Source organism: Tauraco erythrolophus, chromosome 12 (genome assembly GCF_009769465.1).
Source record: "Tauraco erythrolophus isolate bTauEry1 chromosome 12, bTauEry1.pri, whole genome shotgun sequence".
NCBI classification, from domain to species: Eukaryota; Metazoa; Chordata; class Aves; order Musophagiformes; family Musophagidae; genus Tauraco; species Tauraco erythrolophus.
In genome coordinates, this window is record NC_141476.1 from 5,318,417 (window position 1) to 5,330,803 (window position 12,387).

A 12,387-nucleotide genomic window follows, 5' to 3' on the forward strand; every position below is an offset into this window, starting at 1 on the left:
CATTCTTTGCATCCCCTAATCACAATGAGTTTGCCGGTTGTTGAATCAAGAAGATAAAAATAATCCTCCCCGTTAGAATGGCTTTTGTAATCACGTGTGGCACATAGGGCTGCACATGGAGAGGTCAACGTAAGGGAGAATAAAAGGGGCTGTACTCCTGAAGATGCTGCAGTCAGGGCTGGTCATGCCCCCGTTATTCCCATCCCATCTCCCCCCACCCAGTGTCTGGCTTTTCTTCCCTGGGAACAGCTCTGCCACCTCAGATGGCAACAAGCAAGGAGTTTTGTCCCGCAAATTAGGAGCAGGCAGGAGCGTTCAGCGTTTGCATGAATTCCCCTCCCACAAGCAGGGTTTGCATCACGCAGACCCGGAGCCTCATGGATTTTTTTGGCTCCGCCGCCGCAGCCGGCTGACCTTCCCCCGGAGCAGGTCGAGCGCTGCCGAGCAGCGTCTGTGGCTCTCCGGTGCTCAGAGCTGAGGATGATGTCGGCCAGGATGAGAGAAATGGTTAAATGTCCTTCGAGTCCCTGGGCACTATTGCCTTGGAAAGCCGTGCATCCTGGCCTGGCCAAACGCAGGGCTCCTCCAGGGCTCGGGGCTCCTGCCCTCCCACCGATGCCACGCCGGGCACAGGACTGTGCCGTCAACGTGAGCTAATGCCGACACACAGTAAATATTAGGAGGCAGGACGGTGGGAATCAGAAAATATTCAGCAGTTCATTTTCTTCCTGCAAAGATTTCCATTTAGAGAGTTAACTCCAGTGTGCCTTTGCATGCTATTTCATTAGAATGTGGAAAAATCAAAGTAAAACGGTCAGATCTGTAACAGCTAAGGTGAGAGCTGAGTTGCTGAGGCTTAAAAAATTTCACGCGGTCTCCTTCAGCACTCAGGTGGGTCACTGCGACTCAGACTGATCCAGTTAGTGCTAACTGGAGCTTTACACTTGTGTCACGAGAAAAACCAAACTCAGTAATGCTGCCCTCCCGCTTGGTGCCCGTTTGCCATGATAGGAAGGAGTTACCAGCTCAGCAACTTCTACTTTTTTTCCACATTTCATTAAAAAAAAACCACAAACAAAACAAAGCTACAAAAAAATCCAAAGCCCCAAACATAATTTTGCAAAATGAAAATAGGAAAAGGATGTTTTATTTTTTCCAGGAGATGTAATTCCAAATAGGGAATGGAAGGCTTCATCTTCTCGCAAGCCAATACAGCTATGAATGCTCAAACTCACATGTAAATGCTGTTAAATTTCCCTTGGTGGAATCAGGGTAATACCTGTCAGAAAGCACAACATTTTAAAAAACAGTAATTGCAAATAATACAAATGTGAATAATGTTTTGGGATAAGTGAGTGTGTCGCACAATGTATAAAAACGTTAGTCATTTCATATATTTTTCATATATTTTTGTTTGTGTCCTTGGCAGGCTTCAATGGCTGAGAACAGTATACCTCTATACACTACTGCTTCCATGGGAAATCCCACTCTGGGCAACTTAGCCAACGCGATGAGGGAAGAGCTTAATGGTGCAATGGAGCATACGAACAGTAACGGGAGTGACAGTAGTCCAGGACGTTCCCCTATGCAAGCGATGTAAGTACAGCAGAGGCGCGTGCGTGGCTCTGGATGTTGTCTTACTGTCTGCTGTGTGACTCTGGAGACCTTCATGGTTTGCTCCTGAGGTTCATGGATGGAGCAGCAAGAGCAGATGTCTCCATCTGGGGATGTGCTGAGGTTGGTTAGAACGTAAAAGGGCTGTTTACCAGCTTTTTACCACGTAAAACCGATCAGCTCAGTCCAGTCCGACAAGCACACTGAGCTATCAAATTGTTAATTCGCTGCGATTCTCTCCTTTAAACTTTGCAAAACCTCATAGGGAGCTGTGTTTCTTGGGGGGAAAAAAAAACCAAGTGATTTGTTTCTCCTTCAGTCCATGCGACAAGCACAGCCGGTGGGGCCGAGCTGGGAAATGGGCTTGTTTGGTGGGTCTGAAAGAACCACTCGACAGTCAACGATCTCGCCAAGCATTAATGATGGCACACGTGAAGGTCTGCGTGATTTATAGATTGCTCTTAAAATATCAAAAGGAAAATTAATAGGAGCATTATAGCAACAGACGGCAGTATAATGAGTGCATATATAACCACATGCAGTAATGGGGGATCGCTGTCCCTGCTCGGCGTGAATGGCACCCGGACAGCGAGCTGGCGCAGGAGGGGGCAAGGCAGGAAGGGTGTGATGCCCCAGTGGGTGTGTTTGGTATTTATGGGGTGACGGAGTGAGTTTGCGAAGCTGTAAATTCCCCCCTCCCCTCTCATCACATACTGGGTAAGTGGCAGCTGGCGAGGAAGCCAAAGAGTTTGTAAGTCTTGCACTTCTCTAGAAGCTCCGCGGAGCGGCTGGCTGCCTGGGCCAGTGGCCGCGTGGCCGTTCTTCTGCCCGTTCCTTAAAACGGGCTGAGAAGTTACTGGCTGACTCGCCACAGCTCACACTGTGCATCAAAAAGGGAACTAATTTCTAGTCTTCTACTTCAAAGTAGTTTGAATAAGGGATTTGCAAAAGTAAGTCTAAATCAAAAAGTAGAAAAACATTAACCTAATACCACGATAGTAATTAGTTGTGAAAGTAATTAGCGTTTAATGGCAAAAAAGTTTCCCACCTGCATAATGTGTTGTCAGAGGGGAGGGGGCACGAAGGAATCTGAGGCTCTGGATACTTTGATATTGCAGCATTTTAAATCAGTGCATAAAGCGCTTTGAAAAAAAAGAAATCTTTAAAGATGGCAACATTCATTTTTAATTAATAATTAATTTAAACATTGTCTTTTACCATTTACTTCAAAACACTCCAATAATGTGTTTAGCTTTCGCAGCGGTTGTTTGTGCAGCATTAATTATCTCTCCCAAAGTCGCGTTGCATGACACACTTTCCGCCTCTCGCAGACGGATGGCTCTCCAGGCAGTTTTAGTCACCGTTCGTTATCCTCTGCCCGTGCCCGGCGTGAAGGAGGAGTGGAGGGGACGTGGCTTTTCTCCAGAAAGAAGGCTTCTCCCAAGGGTTTCTCCTGGCCTAACAGGCAGGGATGAACGTTTATGATGTTGCGTTAATCCAAGTAATTATTTTTTTGCGAGTTCAGGGCTAGTGTAGTTCATGCACTTCTCATTTCACCTAAGGTTTCGTTGTCTTTGAAGAGACTGCGAGGAAGGAAAAATAACCGAGTTAAAACAGGCTAGGACATCTTCCAGAGCCGTGCGTAGCCGTGGCCTTTGTTGCACTTAATAATCATCTCTTAGCACATTGATACCAAGGTGAGGGGCACCGAACAAATACTGGAGAGAGGGGAAGACGGGGGGAGGGATGCCTCATTTTCATTATTCACCAGAAAATCCAATTTTCTGTTGTAATATGGAAATGATTGTTTCCTGAGTGTTTTCATTTTCTCGGAATTGATAATATATGTGTTCTCTGCTGAACATTTCTTTTTGCTTAAGTAAAACGTGGCCGGGTGATGTTCCAATACCAGCCTGAGCTTCCCCATTAAAATAGTGTTTCTAAGTAGTTTGAAGGGATCTAAAGCCAGAACGCCGTTCACACGTTGCGGGCTTTGCCCTGTTTACCAAATAAAATCGTGCATCAACAGCAGATTTCCAGACGCCGTGCAACCTCTTATTTTCCATAAGTCTGCTTTGTTAATGACATTTTCAATTTTTTTCTCAGAACAGATTTCCTTGTCATAATGCAAATTATTTTTTAAACAACTTCAGTATATTAGAATAAATCAAGCTTTAAACTTTATTGTAAGGTTTAAAGGACCTTGTTAACATGACAGCTAAGAAGTCTAACACTTTAGCTGAAGTCTTATTACCGCTCATTCGTTTCCTTTTTATGACACATTGAACCACGGCTAGGGTGGGTTTTTTTTTTCCTCTCTCTCTCTCCTTTTGAAACACTAGAAAGTAGTCGCATAATTACAGCTTGGGGACATAACACTTTCATCCTGATGTGCTCCAAAGGTAGCCACAAAGCAAACTACTCCATGCTGTGTGCACCACCAGAACTCAGTGGCTTTAAACAACAGTCAGCTTTATTAAAAACTCCTCTGTTCCCAGAGTGGACAAACAAAAGAATTACTCAGATGTGAAAAGAAGGGGAATCTGTGCTCAGCAAGGTTATTTATTGTTAACCCCTTCTGGAGTCTTAGGCGTCTACTTAAAAGGAATGTGCTGAAATTCTGCTACTATAAAGAAGAAATGGGAAACCCTTTCTTTTTTTTTTTTTTTTCCTCCCCCCACCCGCTCTTTTTTTCTTTTTGCCTAGCCCAGCGTTTACCTTTTCTGTAATTCAAGAGACTGAATTCTTTAGTCTCTAAAGGAAGTTTTCCTTCCCCAGTTTGGGGTTTTGGTGAGGTGGTAAATAGAGATTCAGACTTACTCGAGAGAGGTGAAGGTCTCCCTTTGCCTTTGAGCTTATTTAAGCTTATTTATTTCAGTTACTCTGAAATGGTTCTGCAAAATCACGGATTCAGTAAGATTTCCTCCTCACATGCCACTTTGTGGCTAAAACTGACAGAGTACACAAGGAGTTGAATTTTTTTGTTGTTGTTTTCCATGCAGATCTCTCCCCAAGGGGTTGTATTACCCAGATAACCCTCCTAATTTGAGGGATGGAGTTTTTGCCAAGTTCGCCATCTGATGTTCGTCCAGCACGTGAGCCACTGGAGGAGGCTGGTGTGGCTGTTCCTCCTCATGGCTTTGTGGCCCTCTCCAACTTTGTCTTGCTCGATGTTGAGCAGCCCTTTTCATAACTTGGTGCTTGCTTTGCTTTGCAGGAGTGAAAACACTCCTCAAGTTTTGGGTTTTTTTGACTTCTGGGAACCACACCAAACCTCAAAGAGAAACTCAGTTAAAACCGCCTGGTTTCACCTGCTTTCATAACAAAACCAGAAGAGGGGCAGAGTTTACTTTGGAAAGGTTCGGGGACCTTTGAAGGACCTTTCACAGCATTTCGGATGGTTGCGAGCTCAGCGGGTACCCATCTTATCTGCTGGCACCTGTTCACTTCTGCCTTCTGGCCAAGTGCAAGGTGGTGTGGGGATGGGGTGGGACACTGAGCAGCCTTTGGAGAAACTCCCATCCATGTGCTGAGGCCACCTCTGCTGCGCACAACGTGCGTTCTCCTCTCTCCTTTCAAAACTTCCCATCTGTGTTCTCCAAAAAAACGCAAATGAAAAAAAAAACACAAAAAAAAACCCTAAACCAGCACCATCAAAACCAGAAAGCCAACAAGCAAGACTTAAATTAAAATAGCAGTAGAAAAGATCACTGCCATAAAGACCAGGCTGCACACGCTTTGTTGGTCTCTATGTGTAGCTGCTCCTTCCCCCTTTATCTTCTGTTTCTCATTTCACATTTTCTCCCAAGGGCTGATCAGCCTATTCATAACACAAGTTTTTCTGTTTGTAAATAATCAGCATGGTTTCATATTGGCTCAGACCATGAGCCTCCTGGACGTTTAGCACATGCACACCTCTGAGGTGACAATCGACTCACAAGGCTTTTATATGCTTAAGATGATTCTTAACCTCTGATATTTGAATCGTCTCCTTCCAGTCTTCCCCCCCTGCCCTTTTTCACTAATTAGGTCAAAATTGTGCAAACAAATGTCCCTCTCCTTGTAATTTTTGCAAAAATCACGCGGCATGCAGAGGAACCTCTTTGCTCCCAGGGATGTGTTGATAGGACAAGTATTTGTGAATTTGAAGGGAAAAGGTGTGTGTGTGTGGATACTGCATCAGTTCTCCCCACTGTTCCTTTGTTGGATGGGCTGGAAGGTACAGTTAATACTTAAGTATTGATCTAGCACTTTACAACTCAAGAAGCTGAAATATGCAGTGTCTTGAAAGGCATTCACTGCTCACATGAGAAATGTGTGTAGTCAGCAAGTTAGATGCTTCCTAAACTGATCCAGGCTCAAGCTGAAATAAATAAATAGGGTCTGGTACAGCTTGGCACACTGTGCAAGGGTACAGCTGTGCCACCCTGGTCACTTGAAACAGGCAGGGTTACCTTTGGCTTGCATGTGGATACCGAGTACGTTTTCCCTGTTCCGTGATTTATTCTTGCTGTCCATCAGTGCAACAGAGTTCAAATAATATTGCAGTTCCTGTCCACACAAAACATAAAATAAAATGCAGCTCTTTTAAATCATTCATTTTAAAGCAAAGCTGTGCAAGGAGAGAAGTTGTTCTTACAATGAAGGTTTGTGCTTCAGATTATGTTTTCGCGTAGCCTACGTGAAAGGGTTAAATCAGCCTGCATGGAGAAAAAACAAGAGGAGGTGGATATCAACTCAATGAGAGACAGAGTGGGACTTGAACTCATTAACACTTTATTTTAAGGGATTGCCTACAACATTAATTATTTAGGAAGCAAACAGGATCTCCATTGCTGTGTCGCATTATTAATACTTGGTAATGTCAATAAAATCCTACTTTCCTGTAAAGTCCCACCAACAAGACGCTATTGACTCACATGGCTATTTTACATTTCAAAAGCCGATGAACAAAAAAAAAAAAAAAGACCAAAAAAAAAAGGTAATTTGTATTTGTATAGGATTTGTTGTAAATATGATTTACGAACAACATTTTTCAATTGTTATCATGCCCATTTGGAATGACCAAGCCCCGTTCCCCTGTGGGTTATTCATGTGCTATGCCGTAATGAGAAATTTGGCAGATCTCATCTCTTTAGTACATCCTTGTGCCCACCGTGAGCTGGGGATCATGTTCTGCCTTGTTTACAGCTGACAGTGTTATTATTCTCGTTAGGACTGTGCTTTCTTATCATATTGTTGTGTTGAGCGAGCCTTTTCCTCTCTGTTTGTGTTTCCTGGCAGGGCTTTTCTTCCCTTATTGACAGTTTGTGAAAATATGCATTAATTTGGAGTTTAAAGCATGTATCATGGTGTCTCTTTGCTGTGTTTGCTTGAAGTTGATTAATGATAGAACCTCACTTGGGGTCGTCCTCTGGAGAGTTGTCTCACAGGTTCTGCATGTTAACGAGAGACGCCGCACACACAGCGAGCGATGATTAGCCCAGCCTCCGCCGGCTCGGCGGGCTGACACACTGCGGCGTTGCCTTTCGGATGCTTATTCCACTCACTTATCCAAAGATTGTATTAATCAACTTAATATGTCAGCTGAGAGCGTTTTCTCTCGATCCCAAGACGGAAACCCTATCGAGGTGCTCCTCCCAGAGTGTTTTCCTGGGGAAGTTGAGCGCTGCCTGCCCGGCATAGCCTTCGCTTGGCTTTGGTGGCCAGCGCAGAAGTTGAGGGTCTTCTCCCTGGTGACCTGGAGCTCTTAGGCCTGGCACACCGGGTCTGAACACCCACACCACCCCACCCAAGCTGTCAAAACAGTTTTTTAATGAGCAACTTGCTGATTGACCATGGTTTTGGTTTTTTCCAGGCACCCCGTGCATGTCAAAGAAGAACCGTTAGATCCAGATGAAAATGAAGGCCCGTTATCCTTAGTGACAACAGCCAACCACAGTCCAGATTTCGACCACGACAGAGATTATGAAGATGAACCTGTAAATGAGGACATAGAATGAGTATGTCTGACATCGTTATACTGAGAATGAAGATTGGATGAACACGTCAAACTTAGCTGTGAAATCTCTCCATTATTGTACAGTCTGGAGGATTCTCAGTCCACTTTGACAACTATGAAATATGTTAACTCTTAGTGCCATCAAGTATCCCATTTGGGAGTATTTTTGATTTTTCTACTTTTTGTTGAAAAAAGGAATTTGTACTCTGTGCATTGGATGGACTTGTTTGGTACTTGGGATTTTCCTCTCTTACAGTCAACATCAGTGTTGTAAATTTGCTAAACTGATTCACTTGCATTTAGCAGCCAGCTGTGGACTGCAGGTCCTGCCAATTTTGGACACTCGAGGACGTCAAACTGAGCATGTACACCTGAACTGCAGATCAAGTCTTTGCCCAGATTTTAAGGATTCCAATGGACAACATATTTGCACAGTACTGCATGTTGATTATCACTGCCTTTACTCCATTTTTTTTGTTGGTTTTTTTTTTTTTTTTTTTTTTTGGTTTCTTTTTTTTTTTTTTCCGCTTCCATTTGGGATGGGGAAGGCTTGTGTGTGCACGTGTGTGGATATGTGTGTGTGCGTGTGAGTGTGTATATCGGGGAGGGGTTAAAAGAAAAAAATTATCCCAAACTTTTTAATGTATTGCTTTTATTCCCCCCGCCCCACTTCTCCTCTACCATTTTAAGTTCTGACCTCAGGCCTCGTCTGGGCCCAGGGCCTCTCGGAGGCTTCAACGTTTTCTGTACTTTGTGATGAATGTTAATAGGTGTTTTTATTATACGAAGCTGAATGTCATTGAATTGTTTGTAGTTTTTTCTGTCATTCATTCCAGTTTCCTTCAGATGCCACCATGTTTTCTTTAGCTATGGAAAACATTCCATTTCGGTGTCTCCTTTTTTACGTTGTTGTTTTTTGAAAAGGTCCCAAATGCTGCACTATACATGTGGAAGGGTTGTCCAACGGAGAGAGAGGAACGAAGTACTGCAAGAATGAGAATGAATGACAGATGAACATAGAAACACTGTAGGAAGCAACACAGATTCATTCCACAAAGCAGTATTTTAAATATTATTATTTTTTTGGTTTGGGTTTTTTGATTATTTTTTTTTTTTTTGGCAGCAATGGTGAATATTAGCAAATGCCACAAAACTGAACAGCACAAAGAAACATATGCAGCACCAACAGAGTTCACTTTTGTTAGAGAATGAATAGTACAGTGGCAGGTTCTCGGTTGTTTAACGTGAGTTCTAATGGGTCAACGAGTCTTTCTGGAGTATCTAAGATTACCGAGATGGGCACCTATACATTTGTTATTACAATATGTTTTTTTCTTCTTGCATTTGCAAATAGTGGTTGGAAAGACGACTTGATTAAATTGTTATTGTACGTGGTGATGTTTCACGGTTAAACATCAGTTCAGGATTGCTTGGTGGCATTAATCTGTTTGAATACAAATTAGATTTCAGATTGAACTTGTTACGGGAGTTAATAGGGACAGAGCCCCACTAATGCTAAAGTGTTAATTTTCGGCTGTGCAAATGCAGTACTGCAGTTAGGATTGTTATGCAATATTACACCAGCCAGTATGCAAACCTCGCCATAGGAGATGGGAGATCTGGGAGAGATTTGGCGCCGGGGCTTGTTAGGCAAAACTGGCAAGGCTCTTCAAAGCAAACACGACATACAAAATTCGTTGCGATAGGTCAGTAAACCTCAGTCACCAAACACCTAAATGTTTTCATTCTGCAACCACTTTTCCGTCACTCATTTATTTATGTAGGACTGTAGCTTTTTTATTATTTCAAAAAGCCTTTCAGAGCTTAATTTATATTCTTCTTTATACCTTTTTTTTTCCTAAAATTACCAAAGATATTACACAAAGGTAAATTATGTTCTCTGTTATATGCTTTATCTTATGAAGCCAAATATCCTCTTATTGTTGATCAAAGGAGGTTGAAGAATTTAGAGGGAAATGACAAGATGTGGGCTATTGCTAACCTGAGAGGGAAACTGCTCCTTTATTCTAGAAAATTTAGAAGGCCAAGTAGATGTCTGAACCAAAGTTGTTACTTTTTATTTGCAATTCTTTACAGTGACCAAAATGAAAGTCTGTAAAGAGGAATCGAGGAGAGCTTTTGAGGCTAAAACTAGGAATCAGTGTTACTGGTGGAGCTATGAGAAGGGAGCTGGAGAAAGCAAAGACACCGTTAGTTCGTGGAAAATTAGAGTATCAGATAAAGGAGACAGTTTAATAAAATACAGAAGAGAACAGAAAAGCTCCCACAATTTAACTGGACCACATAATAGTATTTCTAGAATTACACGACAAAAAAAATTTTTTGGTCTTTGGTTCTACAGATTGTGTGCCACTTCTGTTTCGGGACTGTGCTAGGATGACTGCTTTAGTTTTGGTTGATCTTGGCACGTTTGCTCAGTTTTGTTTAGTTTTTGGTCAGCATTTTTCATAAGGAAATAACACTCCTGTCCACTCATAAGCTTTGGTACAAGAAATTTTATTGGCAGTTACTTTTATAAAACTCAACTCTGCTTTCTGTTTCAAAAGACAAAAAAAAAAAAGAGAAAAAAAGGGCAGTCTGTGGTCATTTGAAACATTTTTTTTTTTTTCATTTAAATTATATCCAGGCAGCTTCGTGACGTGCCGGCGGTAGCCAGATGGGGGATCATGAGAATTGAGCCCTGCGCTTCTAAACTGAGTGGTTTGCTGGTTAGTTTGGTATTCAGAAGGGGATAAAAATCCGGTAGATTAGTTCATTCTCAGCATGTGTAGCTAGACATGAGTAAAGATAACAGCATGAGAAACTGTTAGTACGCATACCTCAGTCCAAACTGTTAGGGAATGAGTAAATAAAAAATACATTTCACTCAGTTGCACTTAGTTGTATGTCTTGCATGCTTAGTCTAAAGACTGTAGCAAAAATAAAAAAAATAAAAAAAGAGAAAAAGAAGTAAAAAATTAGATTTTAACATATCTGGCAGGTGTCGCAGCCTTGCAGAAGAACCAACTGAAAATCTCAGGCTTTACATCAAGCAAACTTCACTATGATTTTTACAATTCTGATTCTGTATCCCTTTGGATATACAGTTGCTTCTTTAGGGAGGGGTTTATTATGTTGTACATATATATCCCACTGTGTCTGTGTGAGCCTTTGTCTTTCGGGGGGAGGGTGGGGAGGGAGGAAAAGGTGGAAAGGTCCTTTTTTTAGATATCATTCCTCAAAAGGAATAAATGCAGACCTGTTTGTCAAAACACCTTTTGCTTTTTGTGCAACTGCTTTATATTAACTATACTAAAAAAATAGCTTTGAAAAAAAAAACTACTGTATGTAATGGAATTGCAGAATACGCTGCACATGTATTTTATTTAGTTATCCTTGCTTTAAGAATATTGGATGACATTTGCTGACATGTGGGAGAAAATCCCTGACTCTTTTTTTCAGCTTTTAAATTGTAACATAGTTGACAGATTTTTTTTTTTCTCCTGTTATCATTGATCGAAGCATTTTTGTACAGTTTTTGTGTTTAAGCTGTTTTTTTTGATACTTTCCCACCCCTTCTGTTATCTTACCACTGCCTTTTCTGGCTGTCTTAAACAAAGTTCATATATTTGAAAGGAAAAAAAAAAAAGTTGTTAAAAAAAAAATGTTTTTCTCCTGCTGCAGTAAATATTTTGCATGATGAATTCCAGGGTCACACTTTCAAAGTTTATCAGTGAAGTAGTGATTAATAATGGGGAGTGTCAAACTATTGAACTTTTGTATAAAAAAAAAAAAAACTTTACAAGGTGCCAAGATGTAAAGACAATTTGTTACATGTTTTTTTTCTCAAAGAAAAGCGTACATTATGAAAGTAGTACCATGTATCAGGTAAATCGCTGTCAGGAATGAGAGTCAAAGCCTTCCTTGTCCACAAAAAAAAAAAAAAGTTTGTAAATGTAAAACCTGTTAGGTTTCTGCATTCAACTAGAAGTCAAATGAAAAATCAAGGCTTATGTAGAATAAGTGACCACAAAAATGATTACCTTTTTTTTGGATTCTCACTCGCAAGAGTCCCGCCGCAGATCCTGCACCTCCCCTCCCTTGGAGCTCCCGTTTCGGGAAGAGACCGGGGCAGGGATTCTGGTTCTACAGATATTGCAGATCATTAGATATTTTATATATATACCTACATAAATATATATATATAAAGTTTTTAAAAATAATTTTGAACTATTATAGTTTTCAGATCGACGATAATCTCACGTTCATTATAGCATGGAAAAAAAAAATGCGTTCAAACTCTTTTGGAATTGTTTGGTACCTTTGGTTAATGAACTCAGAGTGAGTTTTTAGATGTTTCAGAAGTCATTTAGTATTCTAGTCTTGCGAGGTGACTTTGCAGTTAACGACTGCATTTTAATGGGCCCAGAACAGGTAACAAAGTATCTTCTACCCATAAGCCTTGATGAAAATGGTACAGTCCAGACTGTTAGCATGGTGCTTCGTGTGTATGTGCTGCCAGTAACAAGATTTTTTTTTTTTTTTTTGATAAGGCATAAAAGAAACTCATTCCTTACATCAACTGTAATTCCATCATTCCATGTCTGTTGATACAGACAATAAAAAATGTTGTGTAGTCAGTACTAATTACTGACATTATAGCATTCTCAAATGCAATAAAAATGCTGGTTGTTCACACTGGTAATGTGAGTTGCCACGTCCTAAGTTTTTGGTTTGTTTTCCTCCCCCTTCAATGACTCCCGTGTTGCATC

At 41.3% G+C, this 12,387-nt stretch overlaps 1 protein-coding gene across 5 annotated transcripts in view; it reads left to right on the top strand.

The window, feature by feature from the left end:
* The window catches only part of FOXP1 (forkhead box P1), a 385,628-nt gene extending 377,565 nt beyond the window's left edge, over window positions 1-8,063 (top strand). For all 5 annotated transcript variants that reach the window (XM_086619317.1, XM_086619318.1, XM_086619316.1 and 2 more), the window contains 2 exons: window positions 1,430-1,596; window positions 7,472-8,063. In XM_086619317.1, the coding sequence (XP_086475443.1) occupies window positions 1,430-1,596; window positions 7,472-7,616 (312 nt within the window). In that variant the 3' untranslated portion in view covers window positions 7,617-8,063. The remainder of the gene's footprint in view (window positions 1-1,429; window positions 1,597-7,471) is intronic.
* Window positions 8,064-12,387: the final 4,324 nt, after the last annotated feature.